At 42.4% G+C, this 24,881-nt stretch overlaps 3 protein-coding genes across 8 annotated transcripts in view; 1 reads left to right on the forward strand and 2 right to left on the reverse strand.

Moving 5' to 3' along the window:
• Positions 1 to 5,805, reverse strand: part of zbtb48 (zinc finger and BTB domain containing 48) — a 9,963-nt gene extending 4,158 nt beyond the window's left edge. The window contains exons 1-6 of the mRNA XM_061838726.1: positions 5,636 to 5,805; positions 3,309 to 3,997; positions 2,122 to 2,390; positions 1,939 to 2,044; positions 1,413 to 1,505; positions 1,244 to 1,330 (exon numbers count right to left, since the gene is read on the reverse strand). Of these exons, the coding sequence (XP_061694710.1) occupies positions 1,244 to 1,330; positions 1,413 to 1,505; positions 1,939 to 2,044; positions 2,122 to 2,390; positions 3,309 to 3,992 (1,239 nt within the window). The 5' untranslated portion in view covers positions 3,993 to 3,997; positions 5,636 to 5,805. The remainder of the gene's footprint in view (positions 1 to 1,243; positions 1,331 to 1,412; positions 1,506 to 1,938; positions 2,045 to 2,121; positions 2,391 to 3,308; positions 3,998 to 5,635) is intronic.
• Positions 5,806 to 5,839: 34 nt separating this feature from the next.
• Positions 5,840 to 19,376, forward strand: nol9 (nucleolar protein 9). 5 transcript variants are annotated; one of them, XM_061838714.1, is made up of 15 exons: positions 5,840 to 6,292; positions 6,410 to 6,636; positions 6,715 to 6,876; positions 6,947 to 7,157; positions 8,164 to 8,294; positions 8,645 to 8,780; positions 11,105 to 11,201; positions 11,279 to 11,376; positions 11,690 to 11,857; positions 11,925 to 12,186; positions 12,281 to 12,395; positions 13,251 to 13,425; positions 13,621 to 13,754; positions 13,855 to 14,002; positions 18,570 to 19,376. In XM_061838714.1, the coding sequence occupies exons 2-14, from the start codon at positions 6,454 to 6,456 to the stop codon at positions 13,975 to 13,977; spliced, it is 1,995 nt and encodes a 664-aa protein (XP_061694698.1). In that variant the 5' UTR covers positions 5,840 to 6,292; positions 6,410 to 6,453; the 3' UTR covers positions 13,978 to 14,002; positions 18,570 to 19,376. The 5 variants fall into 5 exon arrangements, 4 of the variants coding, with proteins under 4 accessions (XP_061694698.1, XP_061694688.1, XP_061694671.1 ...); XR_009797652.1 differs by having other exon boundaries at positions 5,841 to 6,292; positions 6,410 to 6,876; positions 18,570 to 18,980; positions 19,096 to 19,369; XM_061838696.1 differs by having other exon boundaries at positions 5,853 to 5,899; positions 6,199 to 6,292; positions 6,410 to 6,876; positions 18,570 to 19,372.
• Positions 15,481 to 23,706, reverse strand: nsmce4a (NSE4 homolog A, SMC5-SMC6 complex component). 2 transcript variants are annotated; one of them, XM_061838790.1, is made up of 11 exons: positions 23,521 to 23,706; positions 22,384 to 22,589; positions 22,224 to 22,304; positions 19,857 to 19,987; positions 18,455 to 18,600; positions 17,757 to 17,856; positions 16,250 to 16,340; positions 16,082 to 16,176; positions 15,957 to 16,005; positions 15,770 to 15,861; positions 15,481 to 15,670 (listed from the first exon to the last, which is right to left on the reverse strand). In XM_061838790.1, exons 2-11 carry the CDS (start codon positions 22,577 to 22,579, stop codon positions 15,608 to 15,610), a joined length of 1,044 nt encoding a protein of 347 aa, XP_061694774.1. In that variant the 5' UTR covers positions 22,580 to 22,589; positions 23,521 to 23,706; the 3' UTR covers positions 15,481 to 15,607. The 2 variants fall into 2 exon arrangements, with proteins under 2 accessions (XP_061694774.1, XP_061694766.1); XM_061838782.1 differs by having other exon boundaries at positions 23,516 to 23,704.
• Positions 23,707 to 24,881: the final 1,175 nt, after the last annotated feature.

The following is a 24,881-nucleotide window of genomic DNA, read 5'->3' on the forward strand; positions in this document are numbered from 1 at the left end:
TACATTTAAATGAGAGTAACCCCGACATTACTCCAGCTGGCTGCTGGTATTACCTATTTTTCCAAATTAATGATGAGCACACATCTAATGTATCATATTAGGGCATACTTAATTTTCTAGGCTTTCTCTGTCGTTCAGATATAGGCATTTTTCAACAAGATCTTTTTTTGTGCTGACTACAAACTTAAAACATACCTTAGACATACAGTATGCAGGAAGTGAGAATGTATTGATGTGGAAAATTTGGTGGACATCCAAATTCAGTTCATTGGCTTTGGTGGAGGTATCTGCTCCCTAAACTTTACTCAGCGAAAGAAAAGAGAAAATAATATCACGCACCATCATTCAAACAAAGGTTACAAAAAAAGTTGATAGAACAATTATGTACCTCCTGACATCAGGTGGAAGAGCATTTCATTTATCTGCTTGTCACTATGTGTCACGGACACCAATAGATAAAGATATATTATTTAGAGTGAAAGAATAATTTTGGGACCAATGAAGTGAAATTAGATAATGCCCTGTGGCATTTGTCTAACTAAATGAGAACAGAACAGAACATATCCTCAACTATTAAATGTTTAAAAAAAACCCTCATTTAATTGCTGTTTTTGTGCTCAGATCAAACCCATATCAAATATAAAATATTACAAAAATAAAAAAAAATATATATATATTTATTTGGCACGATCTGGTGGAATTTTTGTGTCAAACAACTATAGCACCTTGTTGAACTGAGAAATGAAGCTTCTCTTTGTCCAGTATCGCTTGGCCTTTCATTTGAAAGCAATTACCGTAATTCCCGGCCTACAGAGCGCACCTGGTTATAAGCCTCACCCAGTACATTTGTAAAGGAAATACCATTTGGTACATACATACGCCGCAGTTGTGTAAAAGCCGCAAGTGCGCACATTGAAACACGAGATATTTCCAAAGAAAGACGGTAAACAGAGTTTAATGCTAGTGCCACCGTGCTAACGCCAGCTAACAGGGCCGGTAAAAAACAAAACAAAACATACTGGTAAAGATCACCAAGACACGGCAGTAACACGCTAGTGCAGCGCGAACACGGTCGGACCAGTAAAAGTCACTTCCTCGGCACATATATTCCACCGGTCTCACTCAAAAATGTACAGATTAGCTGCATCACCGCATAAACCGCAAGGTTGAAAGCGTGTGAAAAAAAAGTCGCGGCTTATAGGCCGGAAATTACGGTATTATTGAACTGTAGCAACCAACTCACAGCATGTGGTTTGGGGTAGCCATGGACCTTCATCATGTGACACATCAGGTGTTTCTTGTACATGAAATGTTCAGCGCACTGTGAACACTGGGGAATAAAAACAACGTCAGAGATGAGATTTCCCTTTACCACATGGGTTCCGTGTCACTCTGGGTCGGGTTGGCGTTACCTTGTAGGGCATCTGCTCGGCATGGGAGACGACATGCGCACGAAGCTCCTCTTTCTCTTTAAATGACGACGAGCATGTCCGACACGTGAACGTCTGGACCGAGTCGCAGAAATGTAACATAATTGTCCAATCAGATGCAAACAAGGTACTGAAGAATTAAATTTACAACAGATATTTGTTCAATGAATCGACTAAAATGTCTGATTCGATGGGATTTTTTTTCTTCCCCAAACAGTCCTCTTTATCATGCACACAGGATGTTCTCAAAGGGGTGTGCCCACTGAACTTAAGAGTATCACTCAGTGTCATTAGCAGGTTGCAACAGAGAAATGGGGAACTGAAGTTGCAGAAAAGCATGGAAGTGGAGGCCCTTGGAAATTCTCATGGACCAAATAAATGCCTGTTGTGAATTTTGTCATTCAGCTCCTCCTCGTTAGAGAACAGCAAGTGAAGCTAAATGTCTATTGGATGACATTGTAAACAATACAACTGGTGCTAAAGCAATAAGACCAATTGTTGTCCTCACCTGTGTTGCAGTACAGTGCCTGAGCTCATGAATTAGAAGATTCTCTTTTCTGAAGTAGTGCTTTCCACACTTAGGACAACCAAACGGTTTCTCGCCAGTATGCCGTCTTTGAAGCACACAAACAAAATCAGACAAAATTTCCTTTCGGTGGCAACCTGAGAGGATTTGGGGACCATTGCCTACCTGTTGTGCACTTTGAGGTAATATTTGCTCTTGAAGACTTTGTGACAGACGGGACATTGCACAGAGGATTCTCCTTCCTCCGTTTCACAATGGCCACTCTCAAGCGAACTCCGCCGACGTCGCCGAGCTCTCGGCGGAGACGCCACGGTGGGACTGGATTTGTGGGTGGGAATGTACTCCTCATCAGAGTCGCAGTTGTTCCTCTCCAAAGGGTCGGTTTCGTCCTCAACGGCCCCCGTATTACTTAAGTGGCTCGGCAGCTCGACAATCTTCAAGAGGGCAGAAGAGAGATTTATTCTGAGTAATAGATCCTGAGGTTAGAATTGTTTTAGATTTTCCGCTAGTTAGCATTTAGTTTGTTTTGACCTATTGTTTGTGAAATTCAGTGAGTTGTATTAGTTTTTATGCTAGGTTTTATTAGTTTTTATGCTTTGAAAATACTTGGGTTTCATTTAGTTGGTAAAGGTCACAAGTATTGCGTAATAAAAACTCATCAATACTCAGTGACGGCACAGTGAACGATTGGTTAGAGCGTGTGAATCACAGTTCTGAGGACCGGGTTTCAAATCACGGCCCCGCCAGTGTGGAGTTTGCATGTTCTCTCCCTGCCTGCGTAGGTTTTCTCCCACATCCCAAAAACATGGATGATAGGTTAATTGTGAAAGGTAATACCTTTTGGAATTTAAGTACTCAAATGAACCCATCCCTCAATTTTCCAAATTGCATATCTTCACTAGGGTCACGGACGTGGTGAGCCCTTCCCATCTATCTTCGGGGGAGAGGCCGGGTACACCCAAAACTGTTCTCCAGCCAATCAGAGGGTACATAGACAGCCATTCTCACTCACATTCACAGTATCACTGAGTGGGAACTCAACCCACGCGGCTCGGCCCAAAATCACAGTGAATTAATCTATTAAAATGCACCAGTAAATGTCCCGTGAAAGAATTTGAACTGTCCTGCCATGCAAATTTAATGACTAATAAAACTTCAGAATATTAAAAAAAAAAAACATTTCACCCCCCGTTTAAACACAATAGTTACTAATAAAGACATCATTGTATCATATTTTTCAGAGACTTAAAATGGCCATTACCTACAGACTATAAAAAAATAGAAACGCGCCCTGATCGAGTCGCTGCTCTAAAGCCCGAAATCATCAAACATGATCAATTCTTGCTTTGTACCTGTGCTTGACCTGCTTGTAGCTCAGTGTTCTGATCCTCGTCTTCAGGATGTTCTCGCTCTGAAAAATGAGACGGAGCTCTCTCGCTGCCCGGGACATCACAGGCAGTGTCTTCATCAGAGATCATCCGTCTGGGCCCTTTGACAACTCGGCCCGAGCGGGTGGTCGCGGTGGCGGGTACTTTTACGCCATCTGCAATTCCCTCCAAAACAGACTGCTGTTTAGCCACTGTCTGCTTGTTTGGCCCATCACCCGAGATAAGAAAAACCTCAGAAGTTGTTTTTCTCGGTCGGCCGCGCCCTCGCTTGAGAAGAGGGACCGCATCGGTGGGTTTGTCCCTGAATTGTTGACACATTGCGAGCGCTTCAGGGACACTCAAACTGGACGCCGCACTCTGCACCTTGTCCAAGACGCTCGGCTCCAGCTTCAGTTTCCCAGTGTAGACAAAGTCCAACAACAGTTCTAGGCCCTCGCTTGAGCACTCTTGAAGGCAGAACTCCACGCTGGGTGGAGCAGTGGCCATGTCGCCCCCCTGGAAGATTTGACTAAAGCAGGCCAGGACGCTACGATGGGCAGCGAAGACAACACCATCGGTCAATTTAAGACGGGCGTCACAAAAGCTCCCTGCTGCTCTCTGCTGGTTTAAGGCGGACAGGACACGCTGTGCGTGCTCAGCGGCGCACATCTCCACTGAAACGGAAAGAAAACACAACGTGGGATGCAAATAATCACATAAAACACTCTGATAATCTCTTTAAATACATCTACACATTCATGTTCTGGAGCATCTGAATTCATTAGGTGTGTGGAGGACTCTATCTGGTCGCGAGCCAATCACAGGACAGAGACCAACCATTCACATTCACAAAGACAGTGTCTTCAATTACGCAACATAACATGTTTTTCTGGAATGTGGAAGGAAGTCAGAGTACCCGGAGAAAACCCACACAAGCACATGAAGATTATGGTAACCACTTGTTACATTGCGTTCCCTATCATGCAAGTGGCCCAAGTTTAATTCCACATTAAATTGTGTAAACTCAGAGCGTTCCGATCATGACATTGGCTACTTTTGCCTGATCAATACGTGACTCTTTTTTTTTTTTTTTAAATCTGGACAAGGGTTAACGCATGGTTGACAAAACCCAGCATACTGGTAAATATTGCCAATTTTATTGGCAGTTGGTTTCATAGGCATCCATCCTCCGAATCCACTGTTTTATTTTAATCACATTCTAATTTTGTGTAAAAATATAATAATTAATATTATCCATCCATTTATTCATTCATTTTCTTAGCAGTTTATCCTCACAAGGGTCGCGTGAGTGCTGGAGCCTATCCCAGCTAACTTCAGCCAGGAGGCAGGGTACACCCTGAACTGGTTGCCAGCCAATCACAGCGCACAACAGTCGCACTCACAATCGCACTTAGGGGCAATTTCGAGTGTCCAATTAATGTTGTATGTTTTCAGGATGTAGGAGGAAACCGAAGTGCCCGGAGAAAACCCACGCAGGCACGGGGAGAACATGCAAACTCCACATAGACGGGGCCGGGATTGAACCCTAGACCTCAGAACTGTGAGGCCAACGCTTTATACCTGTGCCGATTATAGTTGTACTATATTTATATTATGTTCATATTGAAATGTGACGGATTTAAAACAAAGAATCAGTCTGCATTCATTGGGGACAATAGAAATTTTAGAACATTTATGGTTGAGCGGTGGAATTTTCAAGGATTTTTCAGAATTTAAAAACTGTGCCAAACAAATATGAGCGTTCATCCGAGATGTCACGTTGTGGCGACCTCTAACGGGACAAGCCGAAAGAAACGTACTTTTTTTTTTTTTTTTTACAATTTAAAAATAAACATCTCTACATGATTAATCAATTGTCAAAATATTTGTTAATTATTTTGAAAATCGATTCATTGTTGATTAGCCAAATAATTACTACCCCTCTACATTTAACAATTATTTATTTTAACAAATTAATATAAAAATAAATACACATATTTTAAATAAGCCATGCTAGGGGAAAAAAAGAACAATTAACATAACTGGCCAAACTTAAAATTGAAGGAGAACTTATAACACTTATTTCCATCTCATCTACAACTTTTAGGAAATAAAAAAATCTAATTGAAAAAATAAACCTCTAAAACCAACAAAGTAAGCAATATTACTGAGGGTGAAAAATACCCAGTAGTATGCCCACTATTAGAAAAATGTAAAAAAGTATTGTAGTATCGTGCAAAACCCTTAGCATTTCGACGTTTACGTCCTAGCATGTATTTTCCAGACGCTCCCTTAGCATCGACGCTACCTACCCCAAGACTGATGAAGCTTTCACGCCGACCTGTAAATATTCCTCCAAAAATCCGCACCCACTAAATTTCCTGAAGCGGTGTATCTTGTGTTTGGACTAAAAGCGCAAAACCAGCGCCATTCATTCGGCTTGTTTTGCTTCTTACAGGCCTCCTAAAAGAAAGCGGATGTGACGTACGTCACAACGGAACTCCAGAACTGGACATGTTTATTGTTGCACACTATTATCGACTGACAAACAGAATATAAAATCTTACATCAACAAAGTGAGCGCTTATATTTGAATTGTTCTTGGTCATATTTCTACCACGGTACGACGGAAATAAATATCACGGTTGCGTTTCTAAAATCAAATGCCGTAAATAATATTACTCTGGGAACATTGTTGGCCACAGCCAGGCTCCTGTCGTGGCTGCTTGGTCCACATGTTAGCTAGGTGGCTACCCAATACGACAGAGGACTCGTTATAATTTATTTGAAGAGGTTTTGTAGTCGAGGGGGAGCTCTGAGCAACTTCTAAAGTCGTGCTTGTTTCTTTTTCTTTTTTTTTTCAACGGAGTTGCAGTTTTTTTCCGCCGGCGAAGAACAGTCGCTTGCAATGCAAAGTTAGCGGTCCCCGCGAGTTTCCCATTGCCTATCCCTACGGTTCCTGTTTGAAGGTAAATTAATCGATATCTCAATGTTATTAAAACGTCAAGCCGCGATAGTTTTTTTGTTCTCAATGTCCCTGCGGTTGGATATTATTTGAGAAGAATATTTAATATGCTTTACTGTAGTGTCGATCCACCAAACAGCCACCCGTTCACATAACACTGCGATAATGAAGGCAAAGAAAGGCAGCCATTCAAAGGGCAGCGCCACGTCTGAGAAGTGGAGGGACGTGAGGGGTAAAAGGTGCAGGCCTCCCACCAGCTCCTCTGATTTCAACTCCACTCCTGCCATGGTGACGATGATCAAGGAGTCCGTGAAGAAGAAGCCCCATGTGAAGAGACTCAAAAACAAGGCAACGTCTGTCTCCGGGAAGACTGCTCCTCAGACAAAGTTCTTCACCAATGGTGACATGGATTCGGATGAGTTTCAGGACTGGAAGGAGTACTCTCAGTCCATCCTAGTGAATGGGCTAAAGACAAAAGGTACCACAGAGGATGCGCGTACATGTCGACTAGATGGAAAGTCTCTCCATCAGTGTGCAGAGAGGGATGATCAGAGGAAGCATGCAGTGCTAGTCATGCAGAAGGGACAGGTATGCTTCAGGGCATCTTAACATCAAATCAATTTTACATATTGTCACATCTTGGCCCATGTTGTTTCAGGCCCTGTGTTTCCGTGGGAAGTGTTTTTTGACCTGCTTGTATGGACGTGTGGAAGTGATGGGCTTCACCATTGAGGAGGGCCAGCAGTCGTATCCGCTGTTCTCTCCCGGCTCACATTGTCCGTTGACCATAACGGCTGTGGAGGGCTGCAATGACAGTGGAGACCACAAGAGTGCGGCTACAAACATTCTGTGCAATTACCTACCACCCGGTAAAGGAACTGGATCCTTGGCAGTATTTTGTTGTCCTAATGGTCACTGCGTATCTTAATGTCCAGATGCATGACCTGACAAAAATACAGTTTATCCCTCAATTTGTCCAAATTTGGAAAAGGTTTTTCCCATAGGAAACAAAGGAAATCGGATGTATGATTTTTTTTTTTTTTTTTTTAACAATTTATTAAATTGGGTGTTCAAAAACTTATTTTTTTCACTGTAAAATAAATAAAAATAACTTTCCTAACTGTTGAAGTCTAAATAAAAAAGTTAATTAATTCTAACACAAACTAAAATAATCCTTAAAGCCTCTTTAAACTTATGCCCAACTGACAGCGGCCACATTACATGATGCGACTGGCACGTTGGGCCGTCCTCTATGCGGCTCTTATGCATGACTTGACCCACACACGGCAGAAACTGTTGCTCCTCGTAGAATGCCACAGAGATCATCTCTCGTGATTGGTCAGTTTTGGTTACATGCTGTGATGACGTACACAACGTTGTCCTTTGTTCCACATAACACCTACATTGCCTTCTCGATCGATTTTGCAGAATAATTAAATGTATCATCCAGTCCTTTCGGTCCATTAGTTTTAGCAGACACTGTTCCACCACGATCCTTGTTTTGAAAAGGAAAGTGAAACGGCGACTGGAAATGGGTGTAAATGCAGTGGAAATGCCACACTATGGCATCCTAGCCAATGTCAGCTCAAGTGACAGCTCCAACTTATCGAACTTCAGTACATTTTCAAATCTGCGTGCGCGGGTTGCATTCGCGTATAAAGGCCAACTGCGTGTGGGAAATCCGCAGTGACATCAGAACTGGTCGCTTGCATGGAAAGAAGCTTTTGGTCTAATATTCTATGGCAAAGGCACCATACGAGGAGAGTTAAATACAGGGTTCTAATTCAGTGTAGATATTCTACCTTAATGCGTGACTTTTGATTTTTCAACTCTGTTCTCACTGCAGCTGTGTTTTATTTGCACCTGTCTTTGCAGCGTCTCAGAAGAAGCTGCTTAAAAATGTTGTTTCCAACTCCTCCATCATCCTTCTGGAGCCTATGGAGACACCACTGACACACTTCCTATCGAGCTTCGCCGATCTCAGTAGCCTATTCGATCCCCCTGTGGTAAGATGACTTCCTGTTCATTGTGTCAATGTTCCCCCATGGAGTAGAAGATGTTAGCAGAGTGGTGGGAAACTAGATTGGGAAAAAAAAAAGCATTTGACTGTAACCCAAAGGCAACAATGGCAAATTGTGAGCGTTAGCTCCCTCGTAGCTCCTGACCCACTGGCTGTAAAGTTCTGTGGTTGGCTACGAGGGATGGGAGTCACCGTGGGCACTTGCCTACTGCTAAAAAGATCCACGTTCCCGTGACTTAATTATCCTGTCTGGCATGTGTGCATCTGTTAGAGTTCTGCATAACATATTACACGTAAATATCAGTACTGTAAAATTCCATCGATCAACGTTTACAGGGAGAACTAATGTCTGCCATCCTGGACACGCCGCTAAATGGCCTGGGGATGGTTCCCCTGGTCAGCGCCATCGAGGGCCTAAAGGTGTCACCGAGCTGTCGGGAGTCCATCGACGTTGTGGTCAATGCATGCAGAGGTAAAAGCACTCATTCTAGTGTTCATGTACTTGACATATTTTTAAGTAAAAGAAAGGTATGCAAAGACTGTTTTGCAATGTTTGTGTTTTTAGTCTTTTTGGATGTTGGGTTTTCACAGGTTCCACAGTTTCCACATGCTCACGAGAATCGTTAAAGGAGACCATTTCACAGTTATTATTAATGCATTACAAAAAGTCTCTCGACGTTCTTGGCCGGTCCTGGCTGTCACATCTCTGGAACAGCTCGTGCAGATCAGGGACACTGCCTTTAGATTTGCAGACTGGATTGGTAGTCCCCCTTTTTAAAATGGGGAACCCGAGGGTGTGGTCAAACTACAGGGGGAGTTACACTGCCAGCCTACCTGGTAAGGTTTATTCAGGGGGACTGGACAGGAAGTTCTCTCAGGAAATCGAATTACAGATTCAGGAGGAGGAGTGTGGTTTTGGTCCTGGCTGTGAAACAGTGGACCAGCTCAGGGTCCTCGAGGGTGCATGGAAGTTAGCCCAACCAGTCTACATGTGTTTTGTGGACCTGGAGAAGATGTTTGACTGTTGTCCTCAGCGAGTTCTGTGGGGGATGCTTTGGGAGTATGGGGTTCTGAAACCCCTGATATGGGATGTTCAGTCCCTGTACGAATAGTGTCATAGTTTGATTGTTGGCTGTAAAAGTGAGACTATGTAGAGGTAATTGATGGACTCTGCCAAGGCTGCCCTTTGTCACAGATTCCATTCATAACTTTATGGAGAGAATTTCTAGGACAAACTGAGGCGTAGAAGGGTCCGATTTGGTGGCCTCACTATTGCATCGCTGCGTTTTCCAGGCAATATGATTCTGTTGGCTTCATCAAGCCATTGTCGAAAAATCTCACAGGGGTGATTTGCAGCAGAGTGTGAAGTGGTTGGAATGAAAATCAGCACCTCAAAATCTGAGACCATGGTCCTCTGCCAAAAAAGAGTGGAGTGCCCTCTCCAGATTGTGGATGAGAAACTGCCCCAAGTGGAGGATTTCAAGAATCTTGAGGTCTTGTTCACAAGTGAGGGAAGAACGGAACAGGAGATGGACAGGTGTATTGGTCCGGCGTCTGCAGTGATGAGGACTACGGCCTTCCCCTCACCTCTAGTCAAGGAGCTTTGTGTCATGACCGAAAGAACAAGATCCCGAATACATGCGGCCAAAATGTTTCTTTAACACCACCAGGAGGAGATCCTGGGGAGAACCCAGGACACGCTGGAGAGAGCAGGCATGAGCATTTCACGGAAACGATCGTTCCGTTACCGTGTCGTTACCCAGCCTGAGAAAACACGGAACCGAAAGTCCGTTTCCCAGATCTCAGGGCTTACTTTTAATAAAATTTGCCCGTGTGTAGAATGTAAAACAAGTTCTCAACGACATACAACAATCTGTATAAAACGAACCTACATGAACCCCTTTATTTTTAATGATTAAAACGCCCAGCTTTGTCAGTGTGGTTTACAAACAGCACCGGTTTTCCCTTCTCCGCTACGCATGCGCAAGGTCGAGTTATTCATATCCGGGTCACTCAAACGCAAGTTAAACATGTCGGTTGCTAAGCGTAAAAGACAAAATGCTCATGCCTGCGAAGGCTTTATTCTGAAGTACATGTAAAAACCGGTTCCCATGAGCATTATCAATGGGAACCGAAAAATCGTTTCCCACCGTTTCCCAGGACAAAAATCAACGGAACCGAAAGATCGGTTACCATACTTGCCGAAATCCTCATGCCTTAGAGAGTACGTTTCTCGGCTTGCTTGGGAACGCTTTTTTTTTTTATCATTTCTATAATCACCCAGCCTTGCCCCTTAAGTATGTACTGGCTATTGCTAACCTACGTTTTGAACAAAATGTTATTCAGTTCAATAGTCCAAGTTCAGTGCAGCTCTGCTTACCATTTTGCTTTGACCTGAATACAGTGGCGTTTGCACTCTTGGGGGATGTGGTGTTTCTGCAGAATAGTGCTTCAGTGTTGTATGTGGCAGGACTCAGATAATCACTTGAAATTGACCCTGGCCCTTAAGCCAATTAGCATTGCAAAATGACTTGTTCCCAGACACATTTTCGGACAAAGACATTTGACAAAAAAATTTTTTTTCGTTTAATTTCACCCTCAATGGGCAGGCGGTCACTCCAGAGACCCACCTATTCATATAGAAGTCAATTTCCCTTTCAATCTAGTATGGTCCTAAATGGCTTTAATGAGCACTTAGCAATTGCGAAAGTATCAGCCATTATTTTTCAGCCATGGCAGAGGTCTGCACGCCCCTTAGAGTATGCAAGACTGATTCTCTGGACATGTCTGTTTCAGGGGACATGGATGGTTTTGCTGTCATCCTCGTGTCCGGAGCCAAAAACGTTGGCAAGTCCACATACATCCGCATGGTCATCAATACGCTCCTAAATCAGTAAGTGCCATCGTCATAATTCTGGTATACTTGAATGTTACTGACACTCAACTCCGTGTGTGTTTGTGTGTGTGTAGCACAACAAGTGTGGACTATTTGGAAGCGGACCTCGGGCAAACAGAGTTCACCCCGGCGGGTTGCTTGTCTTTGTTGACTGTCACAGAACCTCTCCTGGGTATGTTTCATCCTCTTTCTTAAAAATATTAAAGTAAAGGGTCTGAATACTTATAGCATTGATATTTCAGTTTCTTTTTTTGGGAAATCTGGAAAAAGTTCAACAATTCTTTTTGTTTCTGTCAATATGGGCTGCTGTGCATACATTGAATGAATGAAATGAATTGATTAAGGAACTGGCTACAATATAAGAGTGAAAACTTTAAAGGGGTCTGAATACTTTCTTTACCCACTGTGCGGTATGTTCAGTGTATAATTTAATTGGTACACAAGGCCTCGACGCACTTAATTGTTAAGACATGATCAATTCTCAGGCCCCCCCTTCACACATCAGCATGACCCCGACCACATGATCTTCTACGGCGAGTCATCATGCGAATCCGACCTAAGCCGCTACCTGGAAAGCCTCAAGTCCTTGTGGCGCAAACGTTCTCCCAACAGAGAGACGCCCATTCTCATCAACACCATGGGCTGGGTTAAAGGTCAGTAAAAAATGTATTTAAAATCGATTTAATGTTACCCATAGTTTTTTATGGGGTCGATCTCTAGGTTTTGGATTGCAGCTGCTAGTGGACATGCTCCGTTTCTTCCCGGTGTCACACGTCATCCAGCTGGTTCATGGCGGCACCGGCCCAGGTCAATGCCCTGCCCTCACCCCCGAGTTTCTGAGGACAGCCCACGGCTTCCACACGAACCCGCCAGCTCAGACGGCGCTGGACGAGTTCACCGAGACCGCACACAGCTCACCACGCAGCTACATTCACATGAGCGTTGAGTCCGATTTTGAAGGCGCAGGCTGCCAGGGGACGGCGTAAGCGCCCAATTTTTTCAGCGTCTCGTTGTGATGTTGCTGGGGTTGTAGCATGACATTGGTGACTGACGTCTTTATTTGGTGTGTTGGACAGGAAACATCAACGCTCCAATGAGCAGCGAGATCTGTCACTGCTGGCCTACCTCAGTCAGCTGCAGTCGGCTGATCCAGGACCTGTGAGACCTCTTCACTCCCTCATGCCTTACCAGGTACACATTGTTTGAGAGGTGTGGGGGTCAGTGGTACAATGCATTCCATCTTATTATCCTGTAGGATTAAAAAAAAAAAAAAAAAAAAACATTGTTGTTGTTTTTGCTTACACGCCTAGATCCCAAGCGGGTCGATGAGGTTGAAAGTGCACCAAAACAGACCCTGAAAAAATGGGAACCAGCAGGACAAAGAATAGAATAAAAAAAAAAATGAAATTAGGTTTAAAAATGGGATAGATTTTGAGACATTCTTTCAGCTTCCAGACCCTGTGGGTGTGTGGTTAAATGCTGTCAAAATGCCTTTTCCACCCAAATCTCAGCTGTCAATCAGACATGCCTTCTCTCACGACTCATGCTAAGTAGGGAGAGACGCTCAAAGGGGCCGCAGAGAGACATTCATGGGTGATCACCCCTGGGATAAAGAGTCCGCAGGTGCAATGCATCATGAAAATGGAGGGGGGGGATGTCATCCAGGCGGGAGGACTGTGGTGCACGCACTACTGTTACCACCAAAATTATGTCGTAGGCGGCCCAGATGATTCCCCCACCCCTTGAGTGCAGGCATGGCTGCCAGGTGCTCACCATCGAGGCCTCTCTCCAGGCCTGGCTCCAGAGAGAGGGCTGGTGACCCGCATCCGAGCAGAGGAAACCTAGGTTGTTCATCATCAAATAAATACACATAAGTCAGCTGCCGATATGTGTCAATAGGGTGAAACATGTCCGATAATCGATAAGTCACACTTGTTGTGTTTGTCTCTCTCAGATTTGTATTTAAATACCAAACCACACTGGGTTGTTGAGTGTATTCATTTTGAAGATTGATTCCATATTGAAAATTTCATTATACCCCTGCAGGTGCCCCACACAGACGTGGCTTTGGGCGTGGTCCATTTTGACGTGGCGCCCAGTGACATGTTCTATGCTGTCAACGCTGGCCTGGTGGGACTTTGCTGCCTGGCAGAGAAGGTGACTAGCAAAGGAGGTCCCGTCCTGCTGTCCCAGGCCCCCATCTGCCCCTGCGTGGGCTTGGGTACGAACTAATCCTTACGTTATGTTTCTTTTTCGGGTGTAAAATTAATCTGTATCCACTGGAATATGTATCATAATTTTTTTCCCCCATTGTTTTTGGTGTGCTACAAGTTTCTGCTTTCCTGATTCTTCTTGACTTCAAAGTGATTTCATAACCAGTTTCTAAACACACTTGTGTTCACTTTGCTTCCTGTAGGCATACTGCGAGGGATTGACATGGCGCGAGGCCTCTACTTTGTGCTGACGCCAATAGATCCCACCGTGCTACGCAAGGTCAACTGTCTTCTCCTTGGAGCCATGTCGTTGCCCTCCTGTATCCTGACGGCACAGGTCAGACATGCACTTGATCCTAGGCCGACTCACGTTCGGGTTATTAGGGTTTTTGGGGGAAATTTCTCAAGCACTACTCACTTATAATGGTGACTTCCAGCAGGGCAGTTTCCAGGGGGAGCTGCCATACGTCACGTCAGATTACAGCTTTAACCTGACCGGTGCTGGAAAGCTCCGGGTCTTCAAGGGACTGCAGAGACCGAGTCAGACGGATACGTACTGATGATTCCCGGTCAACAGAAGTGAGGGTCAGACTTGCATTTTTGTTTTTATTATTTTATTCCCATCAAGTCTGATGTGAACTCTTGAGAATGAGAAAAATCTCTCAAAACATAGTTGGTTGTTTTGTACTGCTGGCATTCAAAAGCTGTTCCTGAATTCTGGTGTCATTAAAAGTAGGAATATGTTCACATTTGTAGTTTTTCCTTTGAATGGTTAACACGCACACACAGGTTCAGACACCATTTGTCATTGGTGCTATAGCGCTCGTGCACCTACGTCATCAAATTACGTCACTGCCTGGAAGTGCCAGTCTAGCAAAGCATTCTACAATGCTAAGACGAGAAAACACGTCTTAAAGCACGATGCCCAGAGTTTTGTCCGATACCATTAAACATTTAGAAGGTGATACTAAACGAAGGTACGTGGAACAATGAGAGACACTTTGCATAGAGGACCCATATTTAATGCCGAAGTCGATGTTTCCACCGATAAGAAAGTGGACTATTAACCTGCTTCCGCTTGTCTAGGACAACTGGATCTACACATGTATCTGGTAAGTCGTAGAGATTTTAAGTCTTTTTAAATTTTAGAACTTGTACAATTGGTAGCTGACTACTTTTTTTCGCTGCACTTTACTTTTTGGAATGTATAATCAAAAGTAAACGAGAGGTAATCAGTTTATGTGACGATCAGTGTTGATATGAGGGAATGATGGATGTCTCCTGTTCATTGACCTGGCTCATATTACTTTACTCCAAACTAGGTGTAATTGTCTGCCACTTGCTAAGAGGAGGTCAAAACTTACTTTAGGAATGTTATAATCCATTCTCAGTCCATTTAGCAACACACAATAATAGAAAAATAAGGCTTGCCCAAAAATAGAAGTATTATAACAAAATATGGTATGGATTTAAAAATGTATTTAAGGAACTTGTGAGAGATTATACGAAAAAAGTGACCATCTTGACAAATTGCAGCAATGCGCTGGCTAAAAACCGAAACCGAGGAGTGGTGGGTGAACATGGTGGAAAAAAAATTACATAAAAGCTAAGACTACAAAAAAAACAATTTGCAAAATACATGGACAAAGTGGACTGAGTATAGGAAATGAGAAGAATACACCACCATCATCAATGGACAATCAGGACATGAATGGACAGACAATTAAATTTTTGAATATGTGCCCCCCACACTTTTTTTTTAATGTTCTGTATTGTTGCAAAAAAATAAGTACAAGAATAATCTATTATTATAAATACAAAAATAAAATAAATCATCATTCCAGTGTGGCCTGAAGGTCGAGCATAAGGTGCAGGGTCATCAGTGTGCCCGATACAGACAGACAATTGAGTTGAGGAACTGCACAAATTTTTTTCATCAATTATCATTTTTTAAATGCATCAACCTGTGAATCTTTAGTATTATATCTATTTTCTATTTATCAGATTGGTGGACCCAAGCATTCAAATCTTGCATACACTCTTGAATTAAAACTGAGCCAGTATCATGTTGGAATTTTTATTATTGTACAAAAAAAAGTAACAAAAATACATCTTAAATCCAACAAATTAGGGGGAAAAAAACAAACAAACCAATGTTGAGTCCGTTGTGATACAATGTTTGTTCCATCACTACTTGTCTGTGCTTTGGGGCGGAATCATGGGGGTCCTGATGTCTAAGGCATCAATGAACTCCTTGGAGGATGAGAGAAAAAAAAAACAAATGATGGTTCAACATTGCCTGACTCAGGGTTTGGGTTCACGATCTGGAAGGACTTTTTTTTTTTTTTTTACCTTCCACATCTTTGGGCTCATTGAAATGATACACGCATTACGGTTGTCCGATCCTCCTGCATCTATTTCTATGGCCTCCTCCTCCACAGGAGCTGAAAGATGCAAAAAAAAAATATCTTACTGCTGTCGTGGATGTATGTTAGTCTCTCTTTTGTTGTAAATGACAAATCAATACGTCGCCCTTTACCTATATAAGGCAACCTGTCTCGATCCAAACCAATTTGTGCCAATCCATCCTGAAAAGACACTGAAAGAGTTACTAGAGGGCAGATGAGCATCCATTTAGATTGTTTGCCTCAAAGACAAACTCACCCTGAGGAGGAAAGACGTGTGGAAAATGTTCTCTATCGTCCGTGAAAAGGAGCCAGGGTCAATAACAAACTCGTAATACGGGATCGGCGACAACGCTGTGGTTGAAGCAAAAAGTCGCATTACACGGCAGTATGAGCACAGCCACGAGGCTGTCTGCTGTCAACTCACGGTCATCTTGATGATAACGTTTCAGGCAGGCGAGGATCCTCTCCACCTCTCTCTCGGTGGCTTCTTGTTTGGCCTCTTCCAGCTTTTTCAGCTGGAACCAATAGAACAATTGAATGCTACATGCAGTGGGATAAATAATTACTGTAATTTCTCGAGTATAATGCGCCCTGAAGTATAATGCGCACTGCCAAAGTTGGCTTAAAAATATCAGGAAAAGCAATGCGCACCACCAATTTGCTGTTACGCATATGCTCAAAATATAGGGAATTATCTGTATTTATATTTTGTTAGGTTTGTACTTGTATTGTTTTTCAAAAAAATGTCTGTACAACAATCATCATCAGCATATGCTGATGTAGCCATAATATAATCTCGGGACAGGCCACAGGACACGCTTGTCAGAACGGAATCCCTCAACCAACTAAAAAAATGATCAATGATGGCATAACATTTTATTAATACTGTTGATAACACATATTACTATCTTAAATAAATATTTAACACTGTTTGACTTAAACAGTTTTTTGCATTAAATATTTATGCATAGTACAGTTTATCCTCCACATTACGAATCCTTGGCCAAGACTTCAAGAGCAACAACTGGCTCATCTCCAATCTGAAAAAGATCCATAGTAGCTACCTTTGGTGACTTTGGTGCATTTCTGGTGCCTTCTGAATTCATGATCAGTGATCCTATTTTGCGCCCACAGCATGTCATCCTCTGTGCCATCCACGGCGTTTGTGGGGAAACATTTTTTGAATCCCAAGAGTTTTGGTTCCGCAGTACAGCCGCTCGACCACTTGATGCCATAGCTTTCCTATGTATCCGCTCTCCCGTTTTTATTTAATGTGCCCATGACACCCGCATTACGTAGTTTGAGTTCACGTTGTTTTGATACCCACCTAAAGCCATTGAGGCGAGCTATCGTTGTTTCAGACTGCGGCGTTACATCCGGGTTGGCGGAATTATTGGCAGGAGTGATGACACATTTCTTTTAAAAGCAGCTGCACAACTAGCCGTTGTTGTCATTGTTGTCAACATTTTTTGTCTTGGTTTAATTTAAAACAAACTCACGGGCAGTCGTTTCTGATCTTTGGTCCAGTAGCAACAACAATAACGATTGTAAAATGCAAGTTCCCCGAGGAGGTCACAGATTGGGGGCGCACATTACTGTACTAAATATAAATGTGTAACATAAGACATCAAATATCATATTGAAATGTATATGTTTACTTTTTTTTTTTTAACCACTATGTACCTGGATACAACTATACTATACTATACAATGTGATTGTATTTTTTTATTTTTTATCCATACCTAAATATAATGCACTCTTAACTTTTTGAAAATATTTTGGGAAAAAATTCCGCATTAAGAAATTACGGTACACTCTGTATTTAAAAAAAAAAAATGTTTGCCAACTATTTTACAGTGTCTTAGGGACTTTTTTATTTTTTTCTAGCTTTGTGTGAGTAAAGATGTTGGTCTGACTGTGTCACAGTTACCTGAGTGGGCATGATCCTTTTTGCTTCCTTGCTGGGGGGTTTCCTTTGTCGAGCGATCTTTTGCTTTGGAGGGGGTGGCTCAGCATGGAAGGAACCCAACCTGATGAGTCAGAAGGCAGTGATAGGGACTGCACATCGTTCGCTAACGTTTTACATGACCAACATTAGAATACGGTCATGTAGAAGGCCCAAGTATTTATTAAAAAATGAGGCTGAGGTTCTACCACTAAATGCTATATTTAATGGTTTAAACTACTGTGAGATTTGCAGTTTCAAGATTTAAACTGCACTTGAATATAGAAAAAGTTAAAAATCATATATAACTGTTTGAAAACCACACTAAAAATGTTTAATTAATATACTGCCTTGGATTTAAAATGTTTAAGTCACTTTCAAATTATACACAGTCTTGCATCCCTCTTGTGAGAATCCATTGAGAATAGCTTTGAGAATTACTGTTTAATCATAAATTTCTGTCCAGTACTATAAACACCCACTCTGCACCGGTTCAACATTCATGGCCTCGCAATATCACTAATTATGATTCAAATGGCGTAAAATAATGAACTTCAGACAGTCTTGGCTGTTGGTAAAACCCCGGGCAGAAAAGTCCGGCCAATCCTAGCTGCAAGTTGGTCCGAACCGCATTTTCTGTACATAACTGAATCCGATCAGGTGGTTAATGACACTGCACACACATGTAGTGGAAGGTCGGCGCCGTCCTAAAACAGCTCTCAGCTCCCCGAGCCAGTCTTTGCCAGGCGTCGCTGGGCAGGTACCCACTGACTTGATCCCCTGTCTGCTCCTTCCCAGTTTCCAGCCGGTTGAGACCCATGAAGGACAGCTGTCAAGGAGATAAAGACAGGCTCAGCTTTACGGGGAGTGAATCACTGCATCAATGCCTTTCGACTTCAAATGCGACCAACTGATAAATGTGACTCAATGGATGCTGACTTGACTTCATGGAGCACCACAAGTCGTCCAGAATTGTCAAGCAAAAAACTCTTGTTTGGTTAAACCCTGCGTGTCAAAGCTGGACTAAAAAACTTCATTTAACCACAGGTAGTGGCAGTGTTTGATTCTGTCAACGAGTACAGTATTTGGTATAGTATTAGTGATTTTTTTTTTTTTTTTTTTTTTTAACATCCATTTTCTGAGCCGCTTATCTTCACGAGGGTTGCGGGAGTGCCGGAGCCAATCCCAGCTGTCATCAGGCAGGAGGCGGTGAGAACATGCAAACTCCACACACGTGGGGCCGGGATTTGAACCCGGCTCCTCAGAACTGTATGGCCAATGCTCTACAGCTGCATCACCATACCACCTTGTTTTTTTTTTTCAGTGTTGCCCTAATACTCCGACCTGTACCGCAATTCCTGGCCTACAGAGCGCACCTGGTTACAAGCCTCACAGAGTACATTTGGAGCGTGTGAAAAAAGTCGCGGCTTGTAGGCCGGAAATTACGGTAATTCAATTTTAATAATAGATCGACAGATAAAGTTCATTTATCTACAGAAGGGAATTAAAACATTGACTCGGCTTCTCACATTTAACAGGAGACAATAAACTAAAAGTGCAATGAGAAGGCACTATTTTGAGCAATGTCCTTATTTCGCACGTCCTTTATAGTGTTACTCAATATACTTTGATTCACATGTAATATGATGAATCTACACAAAAGCATTTAACAACTTTCATGAAGCTGCTGTGCTTATATTGCAACTATTATGTAATGAAATGACATTTTTTCAAGTTCATATATCTACATGTTACATTCTGTGATGCTGGTCATAGTTCAACTGAGTCGTTGTTCCCATTGAGATCAAATCAAATTTGAAATAACTCAAAATATAGCGATTGTAAAAATTGCCCAGAATATATTTTAAGTAAGGGTTAAAAGAATTGTCATACAAGCAGGAGTTGACAAATCTGACTCATTATAGACAATATTACTTTTGACCTTAATGAGAGAGGGCGGGGTGATCCGAGTCGCACCCATGCATCATCTGTCATTTTTATTCAAGATAACAAAAATGTGCAGCAGTAGATTGTGCGGCCCATGTTAATTGTGAAATCTTTTTAATTTCAAACGGGATCACTTACGAGGTGCTCGGCAAATACAGTGAAGTCAAAAGAACTGTCCTCGTCTCGCATCAGGCTGGCTCTCTCATTGTTCAGGTCCGTGGCCACAGCAACGAACTTGGAATCCAGCACCGCTTCGCTCGTCTGTCGCACTGTCAAACAACAACTTTATATACGGATAGATAAAGTACTAAAAATTGGTCAATTTCCAGGTATTGAAGATTGGTACCATACCAAAGGTTTACCGTATTATCCGGACAACACTGTGCACCGGTTAATAGGCCACAGCCCCTCCATCAGCCGTGGATATACTGTATACTGTACACACTGGAACGGATTAAGCTATTTACATGTAAAAAGTGTTTCTACTTACAAAAGTTTCACGTTATGAAACTACTTCCAGAATGGATTAATTTGTAAATAGACGCACCAGTGTCGTCGATTCTTTCACACTCCATGCTCCACGTGTTTAAAATCCATCGGAAAGCGCCTCGCACGCGGCTACTTTTTGTCAAAGATTTTTAATTTAAGTAATGTATATATTTTGAGTTTGTGAGTTTCGTGCAGTATCATCCCTTCAGGGCGCTGTCATCTTCTACACCTACTGAAATTTAAGTCTCCATCATCTACAAACTCGAAGACGATGCGCGTGCCCAAAACAGAATGGATTGTCGTCAACGGCCACGTTTGAACCATTTCATTCAAACAACTTTTTGTTGTACTTTTAAACTCATAGCCGCTAGCAGAAAAACTTTATAACCGCATCGGAAAACAGGCTCCAGGGTCGGTTCACGGCGCCCAAAATAAGTAGCAGCCTGTCGTCCGGAAAATACGGAACTTTAAAGCTCTGCTTGGTCAAAATGAACATCTACAGTGCCGTTAAAAAGTATTTGCCCCCTTCCTGATTTTTTTTTTTTTTTGCACATCTATCACACACAAAGGTTTCAAATTATCAATCCAATCTTAATATCATTCAGAGACAACCCAAGGAAAGACTGACAATTCAATTTATTTAGGCACAAAAAAACCCCTGACTGAAGTAATTGCCCCCTGAACCTAATAACGGGTTGTGCCCGCAATAACTGAAACCAGCGTTTGCGATAATTGGTGGTGAGTCTGTCACATCGCTTGGAGGAATTTTGTCCCACTCTTCTTTGCGGAATTGTTTCAACTCCGCCATATTGGAGGGTTTTTTTGTATGAACAGCCTGTTTAAGGTCACACCTCAGCATCTCAATGGGATTAAACTCCGGACTTTGATTTGGCCAGTCAAAAATCCTATTTGGGGGGGGGGGGGGGGGGGGGGGGAACACATTCAGAGATGGAGTTGCCGGTGTGTTTCAGATTGTTGTTCTGCTTCATGATTCAAGAGCGCTTGACTTTGAGGGCGCGAAGTGATGGGCGGATGTTCTCCTTCAGGATTGTCTGGTACACAGCAGAATTCATTGTTTCATCAATTACAGCACGTTGTCCTATTTCTGAGGTACGAAAGCAGCCCCAGACCATCAGACTGCCACCTTCATACCTTCCAAAAAGTTCAAGTTTTCTCTTGTTAGGCCACAGAATGTTTCTCCAAATGTCCTGAGGATCAGCAAGATGTTTTGGGGCAAAGCCTTTGCCTTCTTTGTTGACAACAGGGGTTTTCGCCTGGGAACTCTCCCAAAGATGCCATTTTTGACCAATGTCTTTTGTTATAGAAGAGTCATGAACACTGACCTTAACTGGGCCCAGCAGGACTTTAGATTTTGTTCAAGGTTCTTTTGTGACCTCGAGGATGAGTCGTCACACTCTTGGAGAAATTATACTTGGTTGTCCATTTCCGGGAAAGTTTGCCACTGTTCCCAGTTTTCTCATTTGTGGATAATGGCTCGGACAGTTGTTCGCTGGAGCCCCAAAGCCTTAAAAATGACTTTGAAACCTTTTCCAGACTGATGGATTTCAATCAGTTTTTTCCTCATTTCTTCTTGAATTTGTTTGGCTCGTGGCATGCTGCATTGGTTCTTGAGATCTTGTAGCCTAGTTCACATTCTCTGACAGATTCAGGAAGTATGGTAGTAATCAGGTTTGGGTGTGGCTTGTGAAATTGAACTCACGTTTCCCAAATTTGCGGTTAGTCACAGTGACTTTGTAATTTAAAAAAAAAATAGGTGGGGGCAATTCATTTTTTTCCACAGAGGGTTAGAAAGGTTCAGATTTTTTTTTGTGCCTTAATAAATTTAATTGTCACTTAAACTGCTTTTTTTCATTTGGGTTGTCTCAGTGATATTAAAATTTGTTTGATTATTTCAAATCTGTGTGTGTTATAGTCATGTGCAAAAAAAAAAAAAAAAAACTGAAATCAGGAGGGGGCAAATACATTTTCACGGCCCTGTACAATAATGACACAAACCATTTACAAACAGTCTGTCTGCCTCTTCCAGAACTTCTGTGAGTTTGTTGTTGGAAGGACTCAGCAAATCTTCTCTATTTCCTGAAAGAAAAAAAAGTGCAAGTGTAAGACAATCACCCAACCAAAACTGCCACCTCCTCTAAAGTCACTTCAAACTCACGATGAACTGAATCGATGAGGTCTCTGTACTTGCACCTTATTTCCCTCCTCATACCGCTTTCGTCACCAAATTGCGAGTCCACCAAATCCGATTTCGACCCCTCATTGCGCTGCTGTTGATCTCCGTTGTCGCGGCGTGTGGTGCCATCTTGCTGGAGTCCGTTCTCATCGGCGGACCGAGGTCTGAGACCCTCCATCGATCACTCTCTAAGTGTAGAGAAATGAAATACAAGTGATAAAAACATACGACAAAGCGGGTTTGATGCATTGCAACGAGGCCGCGTAGCTCAGTGGTTGTGCATTGGTTTGGTAAACCAGGGGTCGTGAGTTTGTATCCCACTGGGTCCTCCACTCCCCGAGAGGGGTTGCGTCAGTAAGGGCATCTGGCGTAAAAACTGTGCCAACCAAATATGAGCGTTCATCTGAGATGTCACCCTGTGGCGACCCTCAACGGGACAAGCCGAATGAAACTTACTTACTTTACACAAGCAATGAAGGTTACACAATTCAAGAAGCAGCAAGCAAGCGCTAACGCTCGTGGTTGTTGTCGTTGCTATTGCCGTTCTGTTGAACACATGATATTGACCAGAACAGTGCATTCCAACCATTTTGGAGCCGAGGCACATATTTTACAACTGAAAATTTTCACCCAAAAGTAGAGACCTTAATTTCTTAATGTACATACCGACATCTAATAGAAGACCATTCAATTGTTCTGTCTGTCACTGTGTCTCAGTGGCATGAATAGGTGAACAAAGATACAGTATTTTTTTTGTAAATGTCTTTTTGTGCAATTAAGTTCACAAGTGCAACAGTAGTATATACAGTAAATAAACAGGTCATTTAAATAGACTCATTGCTCCATCTTGTGATCGGATCGGTTATCGTTTTTTTAAACTCGTTGATCGGCCCCAAAAATCCTGACCGTGTGTAGCTTAGTCATATCTGTCTTCATATTTGGAAACAAGAAAATGATTGCCACTGGAAATGTCTTCTGTCATATCAAATCAATTCAACTTCGACATTTTACACACATATGTCGAACATATGACATTACAGTGGTAGTTTCCTCCAACCTAGTGCAAGCTACCATTAGCAAAATTAACAACATCCTAAATCTCTTTTGTCCATACCTTACGTCACGCTGTATCTCAGGCTCGGGTTTTTCGAGCTTTCCACTTTTTGTCCAAGTTGAGCCCGAGGGCGCTTCTGCCTGGATCAGCACACAGAAGTTCTCATTCTAGCCTACAGTTCCAATGGCCGCAGTATATGAACGTTGCCGCCAATGACGTAAAATAAAAACTAGACTGCGCACCCTGCAACCACCGTTGGTTCCGCCACTTCCGGTCAGGGCACAAAGTATAGTAAATATACAGTTATTATTATGGAAAACGATGTGATAAATCTAAATACTTGGAATGTTTTGAATCCCTAGAGACCTGAATATAATCTAAACATTTGCAGCATACCCAAGAATGTTTAAAAGATATATTGACACATACACGTGTAATAGGAGGTACAGACCCGCATAATATTGTAATGACATATTTTCCACATTCATAATTGTAATAATTAATTATGAAAATTAAACTGAAACACACTTATCGGTGAAGTTTCTTCTTTGCTACCACCTGTATGGTTTTGACAGCTAACAGCACAACAAGACCTAAACCCAACATATTCCAATTAAATTTGATGTTATTATGTTTAATTATGTACAATTACAAGGATGTCAACTTTCACGTATAGTACCCAAAGCAATGTTTTGCCCTGGCCGAAAATTGAAGCCGAATTACCACGTAAGAGGGGCCTGTGCACGATCTAGTTTTTATTTTACGTCATTGGTTGCCGCCGACAAATAGGAAACCCACTCGCCTTTTAGGCTACAATATGATTGGCTGTAGAACACGGGCTGCTGCAATATGATTGGCTGCTAAAGTCCCGCTGGCTCGACATGGAATCAACAAGCGTGGTTTTGGTGGAAAATGGCATACATACACAACACAAATTAGTGATGGCCACGGCAGTTCTTTTTAGTGCATTGACTCACTTGAATCAGCTCTTTAAAAAGATGTATTTGAAAGATTCGTTTAGCGCATCGCTCGTTTCTTTTTCATAAAATAATTTTAAGTCACATCCTCATCCCTGGGTCGGGAGATTCTTCTGTCATTCTCATCGGAATCTTCGGGGAATGACCAATCAGCAGTCATCTTGCAGGCGGAGGCGGGACTTTATTAAACATATTGCCATGTGATTCGCCAGCGTTATCACTCACGTCGGCGAATGAACAATAAGCAGCAAGTGTCTAGAAAGGCCTTCGTTTATAAGTAAACCGAGTGACGTACCTTCATATAGGCTTCTAATCGACAACTGTATTTTTTCTCATTTGAAGTGGGGGAAAAATAATCCATCAGCCGCCAGTGCATGTTTTCGCCGTTTATTGAACAGGACAAACAGTCAAACACACAAATAGAAAATGAAAACACTTGCAAAGCTCTT

This window comes from Syngnathoides biaculeatus, chromosome 2, assembly GCF_019802595.1.
Source record: "Syngnathoides biaculeatus isolate LvHL_M chromosome 2, ASM1980259v1, whole genome shotgun sequence".
In the NCBI taxonomy this organism is placed as follows: domain Eukaryota; kingdom Metazoa; phylum Chordata; class Actinopteri; order Syngnathiformes; family Syngnathidae; genus Syngnathoides; species Syngnathoides biaculeatus.